This window comes from Pelodiscus sinensis, chromosome 2 (genome assembly GCF_052426305.1).
Source record: "Pelodiscus sinensis isolate ZL-2025 chromosome 2, ASM5242630v1, whole genome shotgun sequence".
NCBI classification, from domain to species: domain Eukaryota; kingdom Metazoa; phylum Chordata; order Testudines; family Trionychidae; genus Pelodiscus; species Pelodiscus sinensis.
The window spans coordinates 26,457,563-26,485,184 of NC_143053.1; the positions used below are offsets into that span (position 1 = coordinate 26,457,563).

Consider the following 27,622-nt stretch of genomic DNA (forward strand, 5'->3'; position numbering starts at 1 on the left):
GAAAATATTGTGGTAAATTTTACTAATGCATGTGTGTATATGTGCAATTTTGAATGGTACTAAGCGTCTTCAATGTTATATAATGCAGGTAGGCAGATGACACTGTTATTGGAAAGTCTCAGAGAGGTAGCCATGTTAGTTGGTAATTTAAAAAACAACAAGTAGTCTTGTGGCACCTTAGAGAATTACAAAAATATATAGAATCATGATCTTTAGTGGGTAAGACCCACTTAATCAGATGAATTGACCTGGAAATAACAGAAATCTATCTATATATATATATAACAGCAGAAGTACTTGTCAATTGTAGGACTCGTGTTAATGAGGCTAAATCAGTGGGCTGGATGTGTCCCATTCATAGTTTTTGATATGCAGATATTAAATGAAAATGCAGATATTAAAGGCATAAGAAATTGGCTTTGTAGTGTGCTAACCAGTTAATGTCTTTATTGAAGCTCAGCAACAGTGTCACATTTGTAGATGAATACTAGTTCTGCAGACTCTCTCTGTAACTGATTAGTAAAATTCCTTTGGGGTGCATCCACATAGCACCCTAAACACAAAATAAGATACGCAATTTGCATTACACAAATTGCGTATCTCATTTTGAATCTGTATTGAAATAGATTATTTTGAAATTGGTGTGTCTACACGGTACCAAATTTCAAAATAATGCACTATTTTGAGTCATGGAATGAGGGTTAAAGGGATGCCAAAAAAGCATGCCCGTTATTTTAAACAATATTTGCAAATAATGGGCGGCTTGTTAAGACACAGGGTAGCTATTTTGGGATACCTTAGGTATCCCAAAATAGCTGTGCAGTGTACACGTATCCTTGCAGAGGAATGGCTGCTTTTAAATCAATAATTGAGTGATCAGGCAGGTTATTGGAGTTTGATGTTATTGCAGGTTACTGTTATTGGAGTGGAGGATGCACTCATTGCAAGGTGATATACATATATTTGAAAGATGTTTCTCTTTTCTAAACTTAAGCTGAGATCTTACATAACAAGCTTTGTAAATAAATCTTTGCTGAAATAAAAATGTGCTGCTGAGTGTCTGCCACATTACTTTTTACATTAAAACAAAGTAAAATTTGGATTGGGTGAGCAGTTTCAGATGGAAACTCTATCTACAAAAAATAAAATGAAGGAAAAGTGTAGGATATACTATCTCTCAGAAAAAAAGTAGACGTATTTGTGGCTCCTTGAAAGCCAAACAGTTTGATTGTACGGCACGGTGAGTTTATATTTGGAGGACCTGTAGTGGGATTTAGTATAGCAACATAGTCACTTTGTATCAGTGAACCTTAATAAGCAGGGCTCGCCGAACTGCGGCGGGCCCAGCTCGCCAGCCACGCTGTCCAGCACTCTGCGCATGCGCAGATCGTTCTGCACGTGCGCAGATCTCCTGAACCCGGCTCTTCCGGGTTGCAGTCTACTCACCACGTGTAAGTAGATTGTATTATTTGTTGAACCCTGTTAATATGGAAGGTAAAAATATATGTATACTGGCCTGAGCTACAGCTCACTGATGTCAACAGGAGTCTTTCCAATAACTTAAATGGATTGTGTGCCAATCCCATTTTAATCATTTGGCTGTGCAGCAATAGGTACTGGGAGTAGGGATTTAGGCATTTGTGGGTAGGGTTTCTGTCTGGTGAGAAATGATTGCAGAAAAGGGGCTTCACTTGTTTTGGGCTTCTAACCAAAGTTGAGTGTATGGCTGAGTTATGGGAGGGAAACATGCTGCTGCTCTTTTTAACTGACATTTGCTTGTCTATTATTATATATGTGTCAAAGGGCTCATGGAGCTTCAGATGAGCACCCTTTTGCTGTGGAGTTTTTAAAATCAAAATCTATATAATAGTGAGTATTATTGTATGTAAGTGATTTTGAGCAGTTTGGGGTTTCTTGTTTTTAATTTCCAGTACATTTCACAATAGTGATAGGTAGACAGATAGATAGTCCTAAAGTTATCTCTCTTTCTCTCTCTTCCTATATAGCAGCAGTATTCCATATTGTCCCTCATCTTGAATTTGGAGGAACCACCTGCCTTATACTCCACAGTATCTCCATTGTGTCTCCTGACAAAAGGGAAGCATTCAGGTTCTGACTTGCCAGTTGTGGTGGTGGTGTACCAACATGGACATTTTTATACTACATAATGGATTAGGCTACCAAACATCCACCAGATGTTAATATTTCATCAGTACTGAGTTGGCCTGTATTAAAATAGTGACATACAAATGAAAGTCTCCATTTCCAGATATCCAGTCCCTTTAGAAAACATTTGTTAAAACTGGGATCATGCCATTTTATTCTCACCCTTCTGTTGCAGGATATTTCATTGGCTGTCCATGGTGTTATCTCATCTATCATTGTGCAAAAACTCTTTTCAGAAGCATTTACCATATAATTTGTGGTCCTCAAGCCTGTTCCTTTTGAAATCAGTGGTAATTTTGTCTTTGTGTTAGTGTACCATTGGAAATTTAGAAAGTTGACTCTTTACCTACATAAAAAAAATACAAAAAATAAAAAACTTCCCTGTTAAGATGATAGGATTCCATGTGACAAAAGTTTTGCAAAGAAATGAAGTAGGTCTGCAGAAATTCTGTAGGTCCCGGTGTTTATATTCCCAAGAAACTCTCACTGAAATTGCCCAGACTCCTAAGTTAATGCTTCTCAAAATGTTCATTATTGAAGACAGTAAAAGTGAATGGTCTTTAGAATTCATGTGATATACTACTAACTGGTGGGAGAATAATACAGAAATACCTTCTTGATGATGTGTGCTAAAGCAGCAGGCATTTAAGAGCAAAGTCAATCTCTGAGGTTTTTGTAAAGAATTGCAATTTATGACGTGTTAGGGTAAACAGTTGGATTATATTTCTAAATTGCATGTTCCATCAGGTAGAATCATTGTGATTATAGGCTCTAGTATTTTAAGCAAGTAAGTTATGCACTAAAAGGCTGAAATTGTAAAACCAGTATGCCTTGTGCTTAACTGGAAATCTCTCTTTGCAGCTACACAAACTACAAGCAAAGAAAAACCACATTGAATTTATTAAAGGAAAAAAATGGCATGTTATGTCTTCTTCATAAATAATGACTTTTATACCATTTTCCTTCAAGAAGCTACTGTGGCTGGCCTTTCTATTCTCTCTCAGTGGAGAATGTGCTTGAGTGTAAAAAATGGAGGATTATTTGGAAATTACTTTGTTCATGCCTCTTATGTGATAACAGCGTGTTCTCTAAATTTTCTTGCGTAGCTGTTATTCCTTCATTTCTGCTTCTTTTCTTGTATGTCACAGAAAGCTAGACTTCTTATTTAAACAACTACCTGCTGTCACATAGAATGTAGATTTCAAGTAACACGAAATAAAAGTTGCTTGAAGTGGTTTTGCATATGCTTGACATTAGAAGATGATACATGAAAATACATCGTCAATATTTCTTTGAATGGAATTTGTGCAATGTCAATGTCGAAGGATTATAACAACAAATCAACAAATATTTAAAGGAAAACAATATACATAACTTATTTTCTATATTGAAAACAACTGTTAAGCAATTACTGTATGACCTCATGAATTAGTTTGTTGTTTTGAAATATTCCTCCTAGGATAAAAAAAATGGTATACAGGCCTTTGAGCCCAAACATATTGTGTCAATCATGAGCATATGCGACGTATCTAAAGCATGAGGTAAAATTTTTCTTTGTAAATTATTTCATAAATGAATAATTTGCCTCCAAAAGTTTATGAAAATATTTTTGCTTTTATTAAGTTCTCCATAGATCTTGGTTAATATAAACAGATTGATATTGACATCTTCTCGATCTGCTTTATTTTAATTTGAAATGCAGAACGTATCAAGCAAGCATTATTATACAAGGTACTGTAGCACTTTTCTCTGCAATACAGTGTTTCACTAACACTTCCCATTTTAATTAATGAAAAAATATTTTGTTATTCTAGCAGTTTATGACCTATGCTTTTACTATTTCGTTCTAAAAATCAGCACATCCTTAAATGCCATTCTGTAACTTTTCATGTGATTTAAAAATAAACATCCTTATTCTTCTAGTCACATTTTCTTAAGGTGAAAAAGCTGTGTATATAATCTTAAAAGTTTGCATTGGTTGGAGCTTTCATTCTTTCATTCTTAACAAACTTTTTAATGTTTTATATCTTGTAGTTTAAGGTCAGAGAAAGTTGCATTCACATATCGTCTGAGAAGGGATAGAATTAAAGATGTGCGTGTCTTATTATTTCTCTTTCAAAAATAGAAGATATTAATTAAATAAATTTCAATATAACAGAAAAGCAAAAGGGAAATAACCCCTGTTTAAATATTTTCCATTCAAACCTAGCTTATAGGATGTTTAGCCAAATTATCAGCCAAGTACTGGCTTGTTTTAACCTTTTATATACTGGACTAATAGGCCAGGTCAGAAAGACTAATCAATGTAGTTAAAAATCTAAATTATTTAGACCTGGGAACAAATCTGGATTTGACTGAATGGATTATTTCTCAGTGTAGCTCATAATAAGTAAAAGTTTGTGAAAATGATTCTATATCTTGCCTATTTGATTAAAGTTCAGTTATTACATTTGCAGCTTAGAAAAAAAGGTGAAAATCTGCCATCTCAGAAAGCACTTTTACTGTGTATGCATTAGTGATGCTCTACAGTAAATTGCTCTGGCATTAAATTATATAGGGAGTCATTAGGAACAGACTTTAAATTTTACTGAAGATTTTGGAATTACTGTTCTTTGCATTTCATATAAAATATCATAACTGTTCAAAATTAATTTCTGCTGATGGGGATATGGTAAGTCCCACATATAATATGTTAGTTCCCTTCTCCTATTTCCTGTGAGACATAGGGTGCTTTTTTGTGGAACTATATTTTACTTACCCTTTTCTGCCTGTCAACTCACCTCTTGTGCATGAATGATTATTTTTCTATTCATAAAGTGCTTTATCAGAGATTCCTAGAAAAGAACTAAAGTGAGAAATGTGTTACTTTGTGATTTACATGAGCAATTACTTTACAAATCTGCCAGAATATTATAATAAACATAAATGAATGTATAAGTTTAAAAAGTGGATGAAAATGCCATATATTTTGCAGTAGGACCTTTACTTTAACTCGGTTCATGTCTTTGAAATTCTTTTTGTTTCATATTTAAGTTTTTCCTGAAAATAAAATTGTAAGGCAAACATTATGCCATGTGAAACACATTTGGTAGGAAATAATTTAATCCATAACTAATATTTTAATGATATAACTCTCTTTTTCAGCTTCTCACTTGGATTATATTTACTGTTCAATGCAAAAGTCCAGAATATGTCTATTTCAATATGAAATTTCAAGATGACTGACATAGAAGTCACCTAGCTCAGAAAATTGTGTCCAAATGCCCAAGAAATATTTATATAGTTTTTAACACTTACTCTACTTGGGGATTAAAATCCTTTCCCAGGAGCTATATACATTGCTTTTCCTTAAACTTTTTTTTAAACATTTATATGTAGAGTTCTGGCAATTCATGGTAGAGGAAAAATCTGATCTTTAAAAAAGATTCTGTATAGACACAGAAAAGTATAAAGAAATTTCTGAAAAGAGGATTGGGATTGTCCTGTGGTAGAACAGAGAACTAACAATAAATTGTATTAATTTGAAAACTGAGAAATAATGATACTGTAACAATAATAAATGAGTCTAGACTTCTCGCAAATCCTGTCTACTTTGTGTTTGTGTTATTTAGATTGTAAGATCCTGGGGGGGGGGGGGGGCATTGACTATGTATTTTGTGCCTTGGACAGGGTGGTATTGTCAGTTCTTCACAAAGAAAATAATAATATTAATTAAGGCTGTTGTTGGAAACTGAACCCACTAAATGAGCAGACCAGGGCATTGCACTATCCTGCTTCCTACTATTGCCCCCCATTCCCGAACTTGGAAAAAGTTCCAGTTGTTTTTCTGTCCCTTTTGTCCTGGATCAAAATACAAGGAAAAGGTAGCTGCAGTCGCCTTTCCAATAGCACATCCAGGCAAAAATCGTGTGCAATTTTAGAAAAGCTGAGCAAAGACCAGCAGCATTTAACAAACAATTATTAATCAATAATAGCTATTGAAAATCAGCACAATCAGAGTCTCTTCCCCTCTCACACTTTCCCAAGGATGTAATGATCAGTCCGGCAAGGTCCATTCCTCAGGGATGCTCCCCTACGCCAGAGCATCCTGCATAAACGTTAATGTCATTTACTTAAAAAAAAAAGTTGTGAATGACTTGGTCTATTCCAAAGCAGCCTATTCCCCAGTGGTAGCTGCTGCCTGGCCGGAGGAGGAGGAGGCTGAACACAGCAGCTCTGTGGGGACTCCTGTACTGTCTCTTTAAGGGCTCTCAGTCTGGGGTGGCGCTTTTCTCTGCTAAGGCTCCTTTGATATTAATAGTGTTGGTGTCTTGAAACTGACGTAATGCTCGGAGACTGAGGTCCTGACAAGCGATAACATTTCTGATAAAGAGCTGATCTCTCTGCAATCTAAAGCCGCCTCCTTTGGGGGCTTGTTGTTTCACTAGATCCAGGCTCTCCTCCTCTTCTCTCTCTCTCTCTCTCTCTCCTTTTTTATAAACACACCAGGCACATCCAGGTCCCTGCTCTCTTTCCCTTTCTCTCTCTCTCTCTCTCTCCCTATAAAGGGGGGGGGGAGGTAAGGGGGAGAGGGGGAAAGGCAGGAGAACCTTTCCCCCCCTCTCTCTTTCTTTCCCCCCCATTCTCCCCCCAAATAATCCAAGATCAACTCTGCAAACAACAGAAGACGGTTCATGGCTCAAACCACAGCTCCACCATCTTTCAGGCTGCTGAGATTATTATTGTCGATTAATCAACAGGTAAGGGGGGAGGGAGGGCTCGGAGGGTGGGTGGGAAGAAGAGATCGGGGAATGGGGGGGGGGATCAGCCAAAAAAGTGTATGGCGTTGGGGGGGGGGGGGGGGGCTCCTTCCTGCTCCGTCTGTTGATATTGCGTATGTAGTAAGTGTGTTGTTCTGTATGCTAAGTGCTTGTGTGTGTGAAATGGGAAGGCGGGGGGGGGGGCGGCGGGGGGATTTAAAAGTGAGTTTCTTTGCGCGCACACACACATCCAGGGGGGGGGGGGTAAAAATCAGAGGGAAACGAGGGCTTCTCGGATTTCACAGGCTGCTGCTGGTGGGGGGTTTGGGTGCATTTTTTTCCTCCCTCTTTTGGTGGGTCAAAGCCATGTGTGATCGCTGGAAACTGGCGACTTCAAAACTGCAGTAGCCCCTCTGGACTTAGGAGGAGGGTCAAGTTCAGCCAGCGAAGCGAGCAGGGCAAACAACCCCCATCTCTGGTTTAAGACTCTCGCCTTCTATTTACCCATAGAAGGGGTGGGGAGCAGTTCCCGGGCTGGTATCTCCCTTCGCCACCTCCCCTCTGTCTAGCTACTTCTTATCGCTCTGATTGTTCATTCCCCACCATCGGGGGGGGGAGGGGGGCTGGAAGTAGAAGAAGAGCAAAGAGATTTTGCATCCGATGCGCCGCAGTCGCACTGTGCTGGCTGCTGCTGCTGCTTGCTGCTGCTGGAAGTTTTAATGGGAATCATGACAAGCGGGGCACAGAGAGACCATCATGAAGAGTAGTAAGTTTGGGGCAAACTTTTTGTATTTGTCTTGGGGATCCACCAGGGGAGGTTACGGGTGTGCATGAGTCGAGGGGGCTGCGCACCCGGTCACACCAGGGGAATAGGCGACATGCTGGTGTGTGTGTGTGTGTGTGTGTGTGTGTCTGTGTGTGTGTGTGTGCATTTTAAAGGAAATCAGAGAGTACAGAGAGAGACGTAAAACTTTTTCCTCTTAAAGGCAAAGTTGTACTTTCAGAGTTGAGTCCCCACGCTCTGCACTGCCAGGGTTGCTAGAACTTTGTCTAGTGTCTCACTTTTTTTAAAACCCTGCTTTCTCCATTTGGGATCTGTGTGACATTTTGTTGTTGTTGAAAGTTCTGGGGATATAGGGAGACTTCCTGATAGTTCTGGGGCGGAATGTGTGGTGGTAGTGGTGATGGTGGTATTGATGAGTGTTTATGTGTGTGTGTGTGTGTGTGTGTGTGTGTGGAATTTGTGGCTTCGTTAAAAGCTCCAGGGTGAGGGAAGGTGGCCTAATAGCGTTTGGTGGGCTGTGCAAACAACCTTTCTCTCTCTCTCTCTCTTTCTGTCTCTCTGTGCATTTCTTTGCCTGATTCCTGACTGTGATCACTGGGTATGGGAAGTGGATCCAGGGAAAGGTCTGGCAATCAAAACTGACTCTCCAGAAAGACCCACAAACTTGTGGGACTCCAGCAGCACTGCGAGCTATTTTTCAGAGTAGATTTGTTTTGGGACTTGAGCCGCTCATTAAGTAGCTCCTTGATTTGACATTTTGATATGTTTTAGCTATTTGTCTTTATTACAAATGAAAAAATGAATTTTAATGTTCCAGGACTCTCGTAAGCTATTTTTGAAGGAATAGAGTGGCCCATTAACTTAAAAGGAATTAGACATTCTCCATCCATAAATGTCAAATCTCTGAAGTGTATGGAAGGCATGGTGCAATGCAAAAAGTGGGAATGAATTATGAAAGTGAAGTCATCTCTTAATTCCATCCTCTTCTCCCTTCACAAGTGCAAATTTACTATCTGGTAGAAGAATTAAATAATGCAAGGGAGGAAAAAGCAGAGCAAGTGTGGGAGGAAAATACTTTTTAAATATAAAGACTGTAAGCTCTTTGGGGCATGGACTGTAAGCAATTTTTGTAGTTTGTACCCCACACACATTGTAGATACTACTTGTTAGTAACAACCTGGTTGTTATTTCATCGGGTTTAGTAAAAGTATGAAGTCCTTTGCCATTTTAGCTGTCTTCTTCAGCTGCGCTAAAACCTATGAGTCTTGGTGGCATCATGTTACTTTGCTGTTGATTTTAGGAAAAGTTGATCATTTAGAAGAGACTGCCAGAGTTAAAAATACAAGGGGCAGTGAAGGAAAGTTAGTGGTAAGAGCCAGTTCCTGACGTGGACAAAATGTGAATAAAAGTTACAGTAATCTTTCTGAGTTGTAGTCAGTGTTTTCGTCATGTTCATAAGTATGTACATTGGGTTAGAGAGCTTTCTCAGATATTCCACCAAAGTGACATTTAAAAAAACAAAACAACAAACAAACTCCAAAAGAGTGAGGATTTTTATAACGTACTGTAGCTCTATGAGTAAATACAGAGCTTGTTTGAGAACATCAACTATTTCCTGTAAATTGTGATGCTGACAAGACAGTCTGGAAATGATATCAACACTTTGAAAGATTTTTTTTAACTACTGAGTGAAAGGTTGTTAATAATATAATTAATCCAAATAAGAGAACACTTCTTTCTTTAAAAAGGTAGAAAAAGCAAAGACAACACTATTTTAAAAAGATAAAGATATACGTATTTTTGATAACCTATAGATCATTGAGTAAGTCACATTGAATCACCGATGTTCTACTACATTAGAGCACCAGTATTTTACAACCAGCCCCTAAAACATATGACATCAAGACTCTGCCTTACATTTTCAAGATTGAGGAAAGTCAGATATAAAAAGAACTTTTGGTTCATAATCCATCCTGTGTCTGAATATTAGAGTTCATATGGCATAGAATAATTTCACTGAAACTGCTTGTGTATAGAGACACAAAACAAAGTGTGCTTAGGACCAAGTTTCATCAGCTTTAATTTTCCTTTATTATTATTTTTTTTTTGCTTTGCTTAGGTTCCTCTTACTCAGACTTTGAATATTATCTGGAGACTTTTTTATGCCTGTATGTGGTTTATTTTTTAACTTTATTTTGACGATATTAAAGGAAAATTTAAAGTGTCATTGACAAGCTCTGAGATCTAAGTCTTTTGGGTCTTGATAATGTATGTACAAGTAAGCGAAGATTTCCTTTGATTTTTTTATAACTTATTCATGATCTACACTATAGAATGGTTTTTTCAAAGACTTTTGGGCTAACTTATGTGTTTCCCATTAACACAGCACATTCTATATTATTACATGGAGTCTTGTAGATAGGATTTTTTTCTGACACATTTTATATATCATTCTTAATAAACATTCATAGCACACTCTTCTATTGTGTGCTACGGAATGTGTGTGAAGAATAATATATTTATATATTATGCATTAATCAAAGCACGGTAAAAAAATTTCTGCAGAGTTCTGATTCTGCATATATGTAGTGGCTATTTGTTAAATTTTACTATTTCAACATTACATTTTTAACTTTGCTTGGCACTTAGTCTTTCATATTTTCAAAGCATTGTTCAAACACTGAATAATTATTGTCTGTTAATGTGAATTAACACTAATAGTACTTTGTTGAGCAATTGTTTTGAAGGTACAAAGACTTTTTTTAAGTTACAGGTGTGTGAAAAAGTTTTTTGAATAGTAATCACACTTTTTTTAAAAAAAATCAGAACTTTAATTACAAATATAGGTTGAGTATTTTTAAAAAGTTGCTCTTTCTCTGACAACCTTTGTTCTGAACTTGAAGATGTGCATGGACACCTGACAATATTTTAATATAATAATTTAAATGGAAATATCAGATCTTAGTTGTAGTCACAATGTCAGTATCTCTCTAGTAAAGGTTTGTGAGTATCCCCAAATATAACAATGTGAGAAAAATTATGGTTAAATATTTTTGAACAAGACAGGTTGGGAATCTAACAGTCCTTTTTGATAGCGGAAAGTAAAAGGGAAATTACTTACATTAAAAAAACTGTTTCAGTTAAAACAAACTATCGCCTTGTCATAAAAGTATTGGCCTTAAACCGAAATATATTCTGATGAAGATATGCTACTGATGTGTAAAATGAAGCCATTCATTCAATAAACTGACAACTTTCCCAGTTGGTGTTTGCCCTTGCTTAATTTAGTTTCCTCAACGCAACTACTGAGGTAGTCTGGATCTGTTTTTGGCAGCCTTAATAACTTACAAACTCAGGGATTTCTGTAAGAAGTATTACACTGCACAAGTCAAAATATAACGGATAAAACCAGTCAGGTACAACAGATGTGAAGCGAAAGAGTAAACATTTCACAGGATTGTCTTTTTGGTTTTGACACATTGTAAAGTTCTCAGGTAACAAGGAGATATTGATGATTAATATTTAAACCTGCATATTCTGCACTGTTCTGTTGTATAAATACTACTGCGTTTTGACCTTTTGAGATATTAATTACTGCATATTTGGTCCATGTCTTCCTATTTTTGTCTCTTATAAGGTATATAAGCATGCCTTTTCCTATGCTCCTAAGGAAGGAGGAGAATGACCATTTTGTTTAGTATTATCAAATATTGGGATAGTAAGGATATGATTTGACTTTTGATAAATCTGCACCCAAAGAGAAGATCTTTTTACTGTAAAGATACGTTCCGCTTAGATCAGTGTATGAAAAAAAGACTTGCAACAAAAGATCTTTATAAGCACTGTTTTTTTACTTTTTTTTCTAATAAAAAAAGACGAGTGAAATCAGATGGCACAGAGGATTACGGTAGCATTACAAAATTATTTGATAAAAATTTACAAGAGCAGGACATGTAACACCCCATTTCAGATTGTTTTTAGCATTAATTTGTAGATAGTGCATTGACCTTAATCAATAAAGGGGCCATCAAAATTGAATGAATATCTAAGTTGTATTATTGCCCAGATCGTAAGAAATGACCATTTAAAAAGATGCTATAAAGTTCTACGTTTTCAATCCTGCAGACCAAGGCTTTCATTAGATGCAGGGCAATGGTGGCTATAAATATGTTGGTTTCAACTCAGTCACTAGTAGTCATTTAATCTCATCAGAGAACCATCTCATAACTGAACACTGTTCCATATAATGTGTAGGCCCTGGTTTGGCATCAAAAGGGATATGAAAGTTCTCAGGTGAATTGGCCAGAGTAGTGTGCATGAAACTTTGCTTAATATTCTTTGTTTTACGTATTTTCTGTGCTATCGATCTGTCCATTTTTGGTTCCCTAAAAGTTCTTTTTAATATATAATAGCATAATTGATGGAAAAGACCTATTAAATTGGAAAAAATGTTAATCTTTCTATCATTTTTATCACTATCCTTAAGTGCTTAGTAGAGAATTATATCCCTGCTGTAAAACTCTATAGACTAATTAAGAAACCTGTAGAATTCTTTAGCTTGGAAAAATAATGTCAATAGGACATTTTGGTCTATCTCTCTGGGTGCCATCCCATTAATTTTTGTAGAACTTTCCCATACTCAAGTTGGAGGAGTGGAAAAATTAAACTGAAATGATCCATGCCTAAATTTTGAATGATCAAGTTCAGTCTTATTAAAAGTCATTTTCTGATTCCTAAGCTTTTGTTGATGTAAACATGATTTCTTGTAAATGTATATTTTTTCAATTTTCAGCTCAATCATTTTTCTCCTAAAGTTATTTCATAAAAAATATTTTTTTTGAAATGTTACTAGCCCCTTAAAACCTGCAATAAATGCTTTACTAGTGGCTAGACACCTTTCTTGGTGGTTTAATTTATACAAGCAGGAAACTTTCTCTCCTTTCTCTCTCTCTCTCTGTTTCTCTCTCTCTCTCATTCTTGTTTTCTTTAAACCAACTGACGTAATGCCAAACGTTGCTTTAAAAGAACAGACAGAAGTAATTGGTAGCTTTTAACTTTTAATAATGTTCTGGATTGGTTTTAGTGGCCAAACTGACTTTTTTTTTTTCAAATTCAAGTAAAAACGGGCTTGTGGCCTGAAGAAGAAAGGCCCTGTTGATGCAGTTATTTTTATTCTTGTTTTTCAATCTGTTATTAAAAATCTTTCCTGCTGAGCTCTGCTGGATTTCTCCAATTGCTCTTTGTGATGGCTGGTGCATTTCAGGTTACGGTAACTTAAACAGTTTTCTTTAATTTTTTTTCTTTTCCCATGGGCATTTTGAGATGCGTTATCCTTTTTTCCTTTTGGAGAAGTGATTTGTTTTGGTTTAGATGGGATTAATATGCTAAACACATCTGTGGTGACCGATCACTGCATATTTATTTTAATAATGTAAAGGAACATTTTACACCTGCTAGAGAAGGTCATATTGGCATGATAACAGTTGCCCATTGCAGAAGGGAAGAGCATATAGTATCTCCTTTAGCATTCCTCCCCATTCCATTTTAAAATCAACACACAATTTTTTAAAGATATGTTTTTGTAATCATCTCTACTAATCTGTAACTATTTAGTTAAAGCTTCTTGTCTTACAAATATAAAAAAGATAATAGGAAGAAATGGTTTTACTACCTATGTGTCTCCTTTTTAATGGCCTGTAATAGATTACGGATGTTTTACAGGTTTTTTTTTTGACATTTCCTTTATTACCTTTCCACCTCTTGCTGGGCTTTTGCACACAAGCAGAACTTTCTACGGTAAAGTGTTCTGTTAGGCAACAGACTCCTTGGTGAAGTTGACGTCAGTACGACTTCATAAATTGGCAAGTAGGTGAATCTTTCAAAGACCAAGTCAGTTTGTGCCAATTTTTCCTTCCTTTAGGGGAGACACTCCACCCAGCAGCAGGGTACCCCACCCAATGTAGCGAGCTATAATTCAGTGAACACTTTAAATGTATATCCTCTCTGGGGTTTAAGCCCCAGACGTGTTTGCTTTAGTCTTAATACTTCATCTAAAATTCTATTTGTTGTAGTAGGTTTATGTCTGTATAAGCACATTTTGGGTCTGATCCTGCAGTTCTCACTCATGAAAAATACGCATTGACGTCAGTGGGACTTTCGCCTCAGTAAGGGCTGCAAGATTGGCTTTTCCTTGTGTGAGTGACTGATTACTGAATATTTTATGGAATCAGAGATGAAATCAGATAATTTTACATTCTTTTTCATTAGTGGAAATCTTATTCAAAAAGTATTCAAAAAGTCCTAGCATTGTATATAATAGATTCGGTCCAATAAGTGAAATTTACTTAGAGCATTGGTTTTTCATGTAATATCATGAAAAATAAAAATCTAACTTTTGAACCAATCATTTGATAAGAGTTTGTTACTTTATCTAATTGGTTATCACTTTTCTTTATGCCAGTGGTAAATAAAAAAATACTCCAGTCTATATCTTTGTGCTTGCCTGCATTATTATATAGGGGAAAAAACTACCAAGGAAAATTTTAGTTCCATGACATTTGTTTCTCAGTGTTAGTTTGTAGTTTTAGCATATCTTGGTTTATTTTGAATTTTGAAGCTTTCCTACAAGTTTGTAGGGTGTGTTTTTTTTTTTTTTTTTGGTTTTTTTTTTTTTTGCACATCATACATTTAATGAGGTTGCAATTTGTCTCTTTCAAAATAGGGGGAAATGAAATTCTTTAAAACTATTGCATGTTTTTATAAAAAGAATTGCAGTATGGTGAGTTCGTATCTTCATTTGTTTTTTAATTGCTGGTATTTTTGGTTCACTAGAGTAGCTGAAAAAAAGCTATGGAAGATGATGCAAAACGCCATCAATTGTGCTTATGTTCCCCTACAAGATTTACTAGAAAAATATGCTGCAGTTTTGCCTCAAACCATTTTAAGCCACCTCTGGTCCAAGAATCTACCAGTTCTGGGTTCCTCGGAGATTAAGTATGACAGTTTCTATTATATAATGAACAGCAGTATTGTTTGAACAGAGGTAACATATTTTTGATTTGTGTACTTTTTTTGGCAGTTGGCACTAGCATAGCTCTAAAATGAGAGCTGATCTAACAGTGTAAATATCTGAATATGCTTGAAACACACAGAATAGATGTAATATATATGTTTAAATCACTGGCTCTATCCATTTATATTATATATAATGTATGTGTGTGTATATATACAAAGCCCAAAATAGTGTGCTCTGCTATCTGTAGCTTTCAAATGTGTATCCTTTGGGTATTCCTGACCTACTTTACGAAGTCTGAAGTGCATATTTAAACTTAGAATAGAAAAGTAAATGAACTGCTTGGCTTCTACCAAAAATAAATAAATCTATAAGCAGTTAATTTAAATAAAAAAGTGTCCTTCCTCCCTCCCCCTAGCAAACTGCTCTTTGAAGTATCAATATTTTTGCCAGGATTATTTTTAAAATAGTATTTTTAATTTATTATATTAAGAACCATTGAATTATTTGATGATTTTTAAATACCATTTTAAAATGCTGTGCACAGACCCTTTTATTTTTTGAAGCTGTGTTAATAAGACTGAAACAGTTTTTCTTAGATAGAATATTTCTCAAATCACCAAAATGTGATGCTGTTTAAAATGCTTATACTAATACTACTGAAGTATATATCACAAAGCATGATAATTTGGTATCTGCCTAAATCCATAAAGCCGAATTAGATTGTGGAAGATCATCCAAAAGTTTATACGAAGATGAAAAGTTGCTTCCTTAATTGCGTTAATAAAGTATACTTTTCCTTTACAACTTTTAATCTGTATTTCCTAAAGTAGTTTGTATTTCCTATTTATTTTCCCATTTTGAGATTTAATTGAATACACCAGTTGGACTTTCTATGGCTGCAGCAACATGATTTAGAAACAAAATGCATAGCGTGCTGACCATTGTCAGATTTAAATAGACTTGAATGCTCTGTCCTCCCACCAAATACATAAAATACATCAAACATGCCCTGTCCCAGCCTCCTCAGGTAAAAGCCTGTGAAAATAGCTTTCCCTTGGAGAGTCAACCATCTCTGACCTGAAAAGGAGCTCTTTGTAGGACTGCCAACCCTCCAGGACTCTCCGGGAGCATCCCAGAATCAGCATCAATCTCCTGGTGACCACTGAAAGCAATCCTGGAGATTTTAATAGGAATGTTTAAAGAAAATGATATGTCACGTTGGCAGAAAAAAGTCTCCCCGAATAGCTTCAGTCAGAGTTGACAACCATAGCTCTTTGTAAGATCAAAAGTTTGTCTCTTCCACCCACAGAATTTGGTCCAATAAAAGATATTATCTCATCCACCTTGTGTCTTAAGCTCCTGCGACCAACATGGCCACAGTAATAATGCATAGTCTGTGGCTCTTTTAGATAAAGGGAAGAAGTGAATTCCAGAGCTGAATGACCTCCATTCTGTATAGCTTGTCACCAAACAAATTCAGATCTTGGGGTTGTTAGTAGAAGCACCACATAAAATTTCTGATGATGACACAATGGTGCATAAGGAAAGAAATAGTCTCTTAGGTATCCAAGTACTAGTATACCTTATGCACAGTAGTTTTCCTGTGGAGACCTACAGAGAGCCAAAATTCATGACATCTAATTAGTCGCTTTTCAGTTTTTACTGATAGGGAATTTATACTGTTTGTATAAGGTTATTAATAATAACCTATAGTTTGCATACTGCATGTGTCACAAACAGTTTAATATAAAGGATTAATTTAATCCTATAGATGGTGTTTGAGCATATTTCAGGAACATAAGTAATTTTGTAGCATTTCCTGCTATGAGGGAAAAAATGTTAGATGAAAAGTATCAACAATAAATGTCTGAGTCATGCCATATATGAATCTTGTTACAAACACCCAACTCCCACATAACCAAAAATTTGGAGTGGGCATCTGTATCTTTTTGTGCATGCATGTATCTGTGTGTGTTTATAATCTAAGATAAATAAAATTAAATAACATGTTTCCTCCAAATAAAGCTAAACTAGTAGCAGCCAAACTATACTGAGAATAAACATTCTAGTACCAGTTAAGAGTGCTGACCCTTGTCTTTCCTGAGCAGAGAACAATTCAAAAATCTCATAGAAAAGTAAAACATAAGGTAAGACTTAAGGATGAACTGGTGTGCAATGCTGTATGCTTTACATCTAGTCAGAGATGATCATGCACTATCCGCTTTTATCTAGGAGATTTGCCATAGTGGGTGCAACTAGATAGCGGTGCTATTTCAGGATGTTTCCCAAAATAGCTATTCCATGTCTTTTAAACAAGCCCATTATTTCGAAATAGCTTTCGAAATATACTATGCTCGCTATTCCCTGTAAACCTTGTTCCATGAGGATTAGGAGATGTTTTGGAATAGCGCAATATTTCAAAATACACTCAAAATAAGCTATGCAATTTGCGTACTTCAAATTGTGTAGCTTATTTTGAGCGATGGGTGCAGTGTAGACGCACCCTCTGTATGTGAGGTATGCTGTCCACCCCCCTTCTCTGTTACCATGCCTCTCCAATTGCATCTTTCTCTCTAGTGTCCCTCTGCCCTGTCTTATACAAACACACAAAACATACCTTTTTAAATTAAAATCAGTCTGTGTTGCATAATTTATATAAAACACCAGGGTTTGTTCTGTTGTTTCTGAGCCTTTTCCGCATTTACAGCTTTGACTGTGACTTAATGAACGTTCTGACTCGGGTTCCGAGTCCCATTCTGACATCGAGGCTAATGAGGGAAAAGTAGAACACATTGAAAACCAACTTTTACTTGTGGTTGGGTTTGTGATGTCATCAAATGCAGGGTATTATGAGCTCTGGAAAAGTTTAGAAATCTAGGCAAGAGTCCATTTTGATTCACTACTATTAAGTTGTTTACAGCACCAACTCTGCTAATGAGAAAGAAAAAGGGTAATGGTTTTGGTGTTTGTTTTGGTTTGACTTTCTCAATGTAAATGAATGATTTCATAACAGTGAATCTAACCTGTTTTGGTCAGAAAATTGCAGGGATTTAACTAATGCAAAGGATAAAAACATTCTCTCCTGATGAGCCTGCTCCTGCTCCTGCTCCCATAGAAGCTAGTGGGAAAACTGATGTTGATTTCAGTGAGGACTGAATCTGACCCTCTGAGCAAGGGATTACATTAATTAAATTAGAGTTTTTGAACACCACCACTTAGGGCTCAATCTTGCAAATTCTTTCTTTTCATTACAAAGCTTGCTATTATAAGTGGTCTCATTGATATCGCTAACCGCTAAATAGCAAGGTCCCATAATGTATTTTGACTTGACTACCCACAGCAGTGCTTCAGTAGATCATAATTAAAGATCAATCTTTAGTGTTGGCAGAATTGGGCTCATCATTTTTAAAGAGACACTGTTAATTGTAAACCTACTCTGTCAAATATGGGTTGGAAAAAATAATATTTGCCTATTACACCTGTTGCTGAGCCTTTCCTGCTAATTGTTGGGGTCTTTCAATCACATTTTATTTTATTTCATGTCTCCAACTTCTGCTTGAAAAGTTCATCCAAGCAACGGTGGAAAGTGACTAAATCTTTGACCCTAAAACTTAATTCATGTGAGCGGACCCTTATTCCCTCACAGAGTCCCATTGAATACTGCTTGCATCCAATTTGTATGACAGGTCAGGAGAAATAGTAGACAAAGTATGTGTTTGGTATTAATATAATCAAATTGAAAACACTGCAAAACAGTCTATATTTATTTCTCTAATCTCTGAAATTGTAGCAATTGTCTGTATTTGTAACAACAGAAGAAAAACAAAATCAGACCGAAGTGTAATTTTTTTTAAGGTGACATTGCCCCATTTGAAGTGCACATGTATTATTATTGTTGTGCACAATATCCTGGAAATATGTGGGCTTTTTGCTTTGCTTGTTTATTGGAATAGATTATCATTTTCATGTTCTTCACTATAGTACTAGGTAGTGCTAATAAATTACTTTTTTTTTTTTTTGCATTTATAGTCTTTCTAAAGTGTTTTGGAGACATCCAAGAAAGATCAATTTGAGAGTGGAAATGTGTTCTTTTTTTTGGATTATATAAGAAGAGTTTTTACAACCAATCGAACTTGAGTACATTCTGGAAAATATTTTTCACAAATAGCAGGTCTCAGGCGGTAGCAGTTAGATATGCTGCTACGTATGATATATAGAATTTGAACTCGAAATATTGTTTTCTGTGATTTTAAAACCAATGGAAAGTAAGATTTATTAGACCTTAAGTGTCCCGGTGCTACAGATTCATTTGGTGTTCATAGCAGTGTCATATGAACTTTCATAAGAGGTTCATTGTAATACTGCATTAGCTAAGGGGCAGTTAAAATGAATTGTTCAGAACTTTAAATTTCCTGTTTAGTTTTCTACCACTCTTTAGTAATTTCTTAGAGTTTTATGTCTGAAAACAATAGTAACTTGTGTATGTGAGTATCTTGATTAACCAAAACAACCTGTTGGCTGACCTGAACTATATAGTACTGTGAAATTTACCTCTAAATGTAATTTAAACTACTGAAATTAAAAAAAAAAAGTTTAAAAAATGTAGTTTAACAGCAGTTGCTTGTCAGTGGGAAAGAACTTAAAAATAAAGTAAAAAGAATAAGATAGTGGCAGCTGCGGAATTTATTTTAGCGGGTGAAAGGAGACTCGTGGTTAAACACGCTTTACCTTTTTGGATTTTTAGACGGTATTGTCCAGAAGACATACATCTGAATAGAAAGGGAACTAGGATATAAAGAAATCCATTATGACATAACATAAACTGTATGGCATACCTTTTTACTTATTTATTTTTGCTCTCCAGCAAACTGTGACTTCCTTTGTTATGTCATAAGGAATTTCAAATGAAACCTTACCGTAGTAGAACTGCCATAAAAATTGCACTCGTCAGCTATAGCTCTGTGCAGCACTCTACACTATACAATAGTTTTCAGTATGCTACTCTGCTGCTTCCATTCTGGAATAGAATTGAGTGACTTGACTTGTGCCTTAAAATAAACTGGTTTTCCTTTGAAAATCCTAAACCCTAGAGGAAGAAGTCTGATATAGAAGTTGAGATTATGGATGTTAAAATGACATTTATGATAGGATGCTATAGAAAAAATTACAGTGGGACCAAAGTTCCTGTGGATTACTATGCAATGTTTTCTACTGTTTTCCTGAGTTTCCCCTAGTTAGGATCTAATCCTTCAGTGTCTGGAGCAGTTTGGAATTAAGAATTTCCCCTTTCAGACAAGAAAACCCCACCAGCTACAGGATTTCACTACCAATTTTCTTCTTTTATTTCTTATATTTCACAAAGTGTGGGGTATGCTTTTATTTGGCAGGGAGTGGTGGGAAGAGGGGACAGTGGGGCACATATGAGTACTCTAAGTAATATTTCCTGATTATTATTTGCTGTCAAGGAGATTGCTGCAATTCTGTTTTTGTGAAGAAACTCGTAAGTAGTGAATGGAATGAAGTAAAGTTGTGTATAATTTAGAGCAGACTCTAAGCTTTTGCTGTGACATATTCCTGGCAAAAAGTTAACCCATTTTTAGTTACCCGGTGCTCTAAGCAAACTCCATAATATGATTTTACCTCCACTGCATTTGACCATGAATAGCACTTGAAATTCTTGCTGTTAATTTATTCCAATGGAAAATATATTTAAATATACGTCTGGCAACTCCAAAACTTGAGGAAAGGATACAATTGGATAAACTATTAATCCTTTGAACTAGTAATTTAAAAAAAATTAACCTGAGAAATTCTCATAAATTCCTATGCTTTGTTTAAAATTATGTTTTCCACAGTGATGATGAAGTCTGAATCTTTGCAGTTTTTAATTGGGCAGAACTCCCATTTGCTTCATTGGCACTGTTGCCCAAGCAAAGATTGCCGAATTTTTCTTCATTTGAGTAGTAAACTTTTTTCAATCCCATAGTTCTCATTGACGAGACATTGTTCTGAGTCTTTGTTTATTAGGAAGATGCTGTATAATTTTCAGCTTGTCATTTGCGAGTTTTAGTATTAACTTGAAATGTCATGTTAGAACTGGAAATGAAATGAGGAGAGGCAATTCTTTAACATCTAATCTAAAAATTAGGAAAAATTATGTATGAAATATCTCAGTATGGCTTCCTTAATAAATGTTTGATTATCATATTTGCATGATGGAATACATATATAGAAAAAACACAGAAGTTAATGTTTATTTTTGAGATGCTTTATTGTCAGGCAAAGAGAACTGACAGTTTCATGGTTAAGTGCCTAAAGTTGTTTTTGGCTTTTCAATGCAAAGTTTTCAATTCAAAGTTTGTACCTTTTAAGATTTTTTTGCTTTGTAAAGAACTGAAGATACTTCATTATATCTGGTTCTTGCATTTATTATTAGAAGCATGCTCTCTATCTTTTACTTTCTTGAATTATCCAAAGCATTCTTTAATTGCAGTGTGATTGATTGATTGATTGATTGATTGATGGATTTCATAGCCATTTGGTAGATTTGGCAGACACATTATAAAATGCTGTTTTGTTCAGTTTGTTTGTTTTTTGTTTCTTTTAATTGCCATAGAAAACTTTGGGTCCTTAAATATGTGTTCCCAGACTATACTAGTCTAATTATTTCTATTTCTGACACATTATCAGAGTGGCTTCTTTAAGTACTACTAAATCGGAATTCAGTGCATCCACTAAATGTTAGAGATGTTCCAAAAGACACTGAAAGTGTGCAAAAGCTTCTCCTTTGCAATACAGCATTCTATCTGATATGGAAGAATTACAGGCCAGCCAGTTCTTGCTTTTGAAAATAAACAAGGCAACAAAAAATGCTCAACATTTTCTCTTGCCACACTTTCATAGAACTTTGCCATGGAAGACACAAAATCAAAACCTCTGTGAGAAGGACTTTAGTTTTTTTAAAAAACAATTATTCTTATAATTTCACAAAGCTTTTTAGGGCCACAAATTATATAGAATCCAGTGATTTTTAGGATATTTTAACACATTTAATATGAAAAAATATCTTTTATAAAATGCTGTTACTTTTTAAAAAAGTGTTGAAATTGATTATCTCAGCACAATTCAATTGGAATGCAAAGAGAGTAACATTTTTATATTACGCTTTATATTATGAGGAGTTTTGCCTAAAAGTTCAGATTAGTTTTCATTAGAATGTTCAGGCTTTTCTACAATTTTTAAAACTGTGCTTTTTAGCTTATTATTTTATTTTATTTTTATGCCAGATGGTTAATTTCAACTCATAAGTGCAGTTCTTCATGTGGGCACTTTTTACAATAAAGAAAAAAACGCTATGTGAGATATAGTATATATGGCAAAAGTTACAATTCTGTGCATTGTATGGAAGAGTCACTAGGGACATAATTTATCTTTAGGTGCATTTACATTACACATGAAAATCATGATTGCTCTATAATGAACCATGTATGCTGTTTACTAACTTAAACCACTTGGGGTGCTATATAAAAAAATTGAAAATACACTATTAAGAGTTTTTGGTCCCATATCACCATACTAGTTTTCCCTTATGCTCTCTCATGGAAATCTACTTGTTTATTCCATAACTTACTGAATATACTACACTTATTGTTTCACTGTAATTTATATCTATAAGAATGCATATTGCAATCCTAAATTTCAGGGTCATATTTACATAGCATTCAGCAATACGTCATTATGCAGTCTTTTACAAATGTGGTCGATCCTTTAAATTCCCTTTCCTGTTTGAGCAAGAAGGGTTTCATTTTCAAGTTCAGTCTTAACATTCCAGTGGACATACAGGGAAAGTGGGATTTAAATCAGCGGGTTGGCTCAAGGAGAATTTAATGGCAACTCTACTCAGCTTGGGATGATAGTAACCCATCACTTCCATGAGACATCCGACAATGTCAAAGCTACAGCAACAGGCTTATTTATTTTCCCCCCACAGCAACAAGGCTCCCAGACCTGAGTTCAAGTATGCCACTTGGGCAGGGATTGCCACATGAGGTGTACTCTTGTATTTGTATACACACGTTCGTGGTAGCATATTTCTAAATATGGGTTGCTGAATGCCCACTTGAGCTGAGGTTCAGTTTCTTGTTCTGGATCCTGGAACACTTTCAGATGTATGGTCTAAATCTGCTAAAGCCATCTTATGTGGCTGTTGACCCACAGAAACTTTGTGGCTGTGTCTAGACTGGCAAGTTTTTCTGCAAAATCAATAGATTTTGCGGAAAAACTTGCCAGCTGTTTTTGCTTGCTTGCGATCTCATGTAAAAACTTGCTTGCGATCTCATGTAAGATTGTCAGTGCTTTTCCGGAAATACTATGCTGCTCCCGTTTGGGCAAAAGTCTTTTTCCGAAAGACTTTTGCGCAAAAGGGCCAGTGTAAACATCACAGTAGTGTTTTCCGCAAAAAAGCCCCGATCATGAAAATGGCGATCGGGGCTTTTTTTGCGGAAAACCTTGTCTAGATTGGCCACGGATGCTTTTCCGCAAAAAGTGCTTTTGCAGAAAAGCATCCTGCCGATCTAGACGTGCTTTTCCGAAAATGCTTTTAACGGAAAACTTTTCCGTTAAAAGCATTTTCGGAAAATCATGCTAGTGTAGACGTAACTTGTGAGTTTCCTTGGCTACATAATTATGGAGGTAGCTCCCAGTTTGAAGGGGTACGAGTCCCTTGATAGAGGCTCTGTAATGCTGATTTAGGTATTATACAACCCTCCTATGGGCATTCCTGGGATCTGCCAATGCCAGCTATCATCTCTTCAGCAATCCCTGCCAGTATCTGGACTCTGGAGTGGTGGAGTATAAGTCCTTTAGGTAAACCAAAGGATCTGGTCTCCTTCTCAGTAGCAGTTTATGGAGATGAATAGTTCCTCCATTGTCAGAGCTGTAGGAAGTCCTGCAGGCTGTGAAGCTTCTATGGGAAATGGAGCAGTCTTTATCTAGAACTGGGACTAGCAGAGTGCACCCTTGGAGAGGTATGGAAATCCGCTTAAAGAATTTTCCTTTTTTCCTCCAGCTCCTCATAAACAGTCTTCGTACAGCTCCATAATTCCTAGATATGGGAAGCTGAAAGAGTTATTTTTTTACTGTTGTTTAAATCCTTCTGAATCAGCCAAATTTGCAGATGGTTCTGCCAGTACTCATGGCCTCACAGGGCTTAGTTGATCTAAAAGGCTGAAAAGAGTTTCTACCAACTCAAGCTTTTAATGAGCAAGAAAGATTTTGGCATGGTTTTTTTAAAAAGTGATTTAAATATGTAATTACTATATTTTACACGAGCTACTTGGACTCATATGGCCATGTTTGAAAACTGGTGGTCTTCAGTTTAAAGTATTCTTTATTTTTCATAGTGAATTGAATTTAACATGTATTCATTTGTTTTGAACAAAAAGGCTACATCTTCATTGGCCCCTTTTCCGAAAGGGACATGCTAATTTCACAGGTCGTAATAGGGAAATCCGCGGGGGATTTAAATATCCCCCGCGGCATTTAAATAAAAATGTCCGCCGCTTTTTTCCGGCTTTTAGAAAAGCCGGAAAAGAGCGTCTACACTGGCCCCGATCCTCCGGAAAAAATCCCTTTTCCGGAGGATCTCTTATTCCTACTTTGAAGTACTTTGAAGTAGGAATAAGAGATCCTCCGGAAAAGGGATTTTTTCCGGAGGATCGGGGCCAGTGTAGACGCTCTTTTCCGGCTTTTCTAAAAGCTGGAAAAAAGCAGCGGACATTTTTATTTAAATGCCGCGGGGGATATTTAAATCCCCTGCGGATTTCCCTATTACGATCTGTGAAATTAGCATGCCCCTTTTGGAAAAGGGGCCAATGTAGATGAGCCCAAAATGTGGTCAGGTTTTATTAACAATGACAATATCGAAATGAATAATTTGTGTTACATGCAGACAAATTTCTACCAACACTGGGTGTTTCAGTTTCTTAATGTTTGGCTCACACTTTGCTTCCTTTTCTGCTACACTGCCTGGCAAACTCTCTGCAGGGGTTTATGGGCTGTTCTTGCTGTTGAAGTAGAAGTGGGTGTTGGTAGTATTCCTTTGGATGCTGAGGTCAGGCGTTTGGAGCATTCTCAGCACCACTGCCCACATACATTCCCTCCACCCCTTCGCCACACACAGAGACACAGCTCCCAGTGACTCCGCTCAGGTTGCCTTAGGAGAAATGCTTCAGCTTTCACAAACCAGCCTTCTCTCATTGTGGCCACGAGATCAGAAGTCTCTCTGTGCTCTTTGGTGCTGTTCTGTGTGTGCCAGAAAGTGCCTTATTGGCTTCCCTGAAGGCCTAAGCAGTGCAATCACTCAGCTAGACCTTACACTTAGAGTTTCGTCCTCGTTTTCATGGGGCCCAGCTAGGCCTCTGGATGAGCCCTAAAATGGTTCCTTTTGTGGCTATTAAAGTGATATATCGCCGCTCCCTGGGAGATAGAAAGGATTCTACTTTCTGCATTGTGCCTCACAACAATGCACTCACTGAATAACTCCTCAGCATGATACATGTTCTGTCTTGTATTTAATTATCTTGTAATTATCAAAGCAGTAATGAAGTTAGTAAGAGCATGAGAATAATGTATAAATCAATAAGAACCACTAAAAAAAATGCAGAGAGAGCAGACACTGCCAAACATTTTATCAACACAATTGTTTCATCTGAGTATTTTTGTTCATTTGAGGTCTGACAAGTTTATTTAAAATAAGCATTTAAAAAAGTTCACTTGAAAAAAGTGATCTTTAGTTTCTGTCATAATTTAATAATAAATAAATAAATAGCCCCATTCATCAGTGATTTGCAAACACATTAATGTATTATTTGTAATATTGTAGCTGCAGCAACCCCAGTCTGGAAGAGGCTATTACAATAAGGAAATGAGAATTCCTACCCCAAAAAGCTAACACCCAAAGGTCATAAAAATGCAGTCATGTCTGCAAGAGCATAGAGTGAAACCCTACAGGGGGAATGGTGACTACACTGGGAGCTATCTGTTCTAAGCACCTTTGAAAATTAGGCCATTTGTTTAGAGGTCTAGAGGTAGATTTACCTGGCTAAACTTTTGTCTCAGTAACCTGTTGCAGCTTTCACACAGTCAGTGACAAAGGGGATGGGCAATAGAACACAGGAGTCCTGACTTACAGTCTACAATTGCAACTGTTGGATGATGTGGCTATACTTGACACAGCAAGAATAGTGGTTTCACTCTGCTATCAGATGCAGCTCACATTCAGGTTTTCTCTCTAATGTTTAACTGCTTAAGTCATTACCCATGTGTAAATCACCTTCTTCAAGGTATGCACAAGCAACATGTCTCTAGGTTTCATTTGTTGGACAATTAAAGTCCGAATTTATTTCAGGAATAGTGAAGTTGTATCAATATGCAGTGATGCAGATTTGTTTGTTCTCACAACTTTAAATGTGGAAGATGTTTCCTTGTGCTTATTTGGTTTTACAGGACAAATATGCTAAAACTGACACTTATAACTGAACTGTGAAAGTCAATGAAAGAGGGGAAGGTGGGTGAAATGGGGAGGTTCAAGGCTACCAGGAAAAATGGGAAGAACTTGCTTCTGTTTCTCCTCCCTCTGAGCTCAGCACAAGCTACTCCTCTACTCTGCTGTAATAGGATTTTGTTGCTCTTATTACAGTTAATGAGAGTTGGGTGTGTACACTTAGTGAAGATGAGATTTGTGAGGCAGTATATTAAGCTCACCTCTTCTATTTTAGCCATTATATTTCCTTGGAGGAAATATGTGCAATTCTACTGTTTTTAACTTCTCAGTAATACCCCATACTTCATTTCAGGCCTCAGAGATGGCTGTATTTCATTGGTGGGTTGAACTGGAAGCTCTACATAGTCTTGCAAAGTACTTTGGTATCCTTCTGAATAAAGTGTGCTATATAAACATATACTGTAATGTATTATGATTTTGAGAGTTTGTATTTTGTAGTACATAATATGTGTGCTCCCAAAGATGAATAATGTCCCTGTATTTTAGAATGTTCATTAATGAGTTTGGTTTTACTGCTGTGAGTCATGTTTTTAATGTCTGCTTTATACAAATTGTGAGTCCCTATAAAGACAATCAAAGCCCTTTTTATTTGATAGCATGTAAAGCATGTACAGCATGTAAAGCTGCCCTGTTTTATAAATACATTTAGACCTTCTACGCAGAAATTCTTTACCACAAATATGTAAGGACACATACTTTTGGTTAAAAAGTGAGTGGGGAGATATATAGCATTGAAACTCAATAGTATTGGTAGCTCTAAAAAGCCTGCTGTATATCCTCCCTTTGCTCAGAGCTACTGTCCCTGAGCAATGGTTGTTTAATAATAGTCTTAAAATAGCAGAGATTTGAATATTTAGGCTCAATGAAAAATGTGCTTGATGGGGAAGCCAGTAAAAGTGGTGGGTATTGCTAAAGATGCCAGCAGTTGCCATCTGGTCTGTGTATACTACTGAAACATCAGCTCTGCTGGTTGCTATATCTGGGCTATGTCCATCAAGGATGGGAAGAAAAACATACCTAACACTCATCCTGTGGAAATCAGACTGAAAGAACATGGGTAGTCAGATTTTAGGCCACGTTGGCAATTTGCTAGGAGCCTGAGGGCTGCAGGTAATTTGCATAAAAGGCTTGAAAATTGCTGCCATGTTGATCTATAGTGTAGAGTTGGCTGGGCACGTCTGAGTCCCAGCATTCCTTTCTCCACTTTGGTCCAGGTGGCTTTGATTTAGATGGAACATGTCATACTGGGTCATGTAATTACCACCGTCCTGCACCTCTTTAATAAGAGAAGTGGCTCCGTTTTGTATGCAGAATGATAAGTTCGCTTACAAATGATGAGGTTTTTAAAAAACATA

At 36.4% G+C, this 27,622-nt stretch overlaps 1 protein-coding gene across 6 annotated transcripts in view; it reads left to right on the forward strand.

The window, feature by feature from the left end:
• The first annotated feature begins 6,396 nt into the window (after window positions 1–6,396).
• Window positions 6,397–27,622, forward strand: part of TRPS1 (transcriptional repressor GATA binding 1) — a 283,229-nt gene continuing 262,003 nt past the window's right edge. For 2 of the 6 annotated variants that reach the window (XM_075920198.2, XM_075920202.2), the window contains exon 1: window positions 6,398–6,905. Coding sequence is in view for 1 of the 6 variants with exons in the window: in XM_006130792.5 (XP_006130854.2) it covers window positions 7,662–7,671 (10 nt within the window). In the remaining 5 variants the exon portion in view is untranslated. Of the gene's footprint in view, window positions 6,906–7,190; window positions 7,672–16,643; window positions 17,655–27,622 lie in introns of those variants that run through there. The other 4 variants (XM_075920201.2, XM_006130792.5, XM_006130790.5 and 1 more) reach the window with 4 other exon arrangements.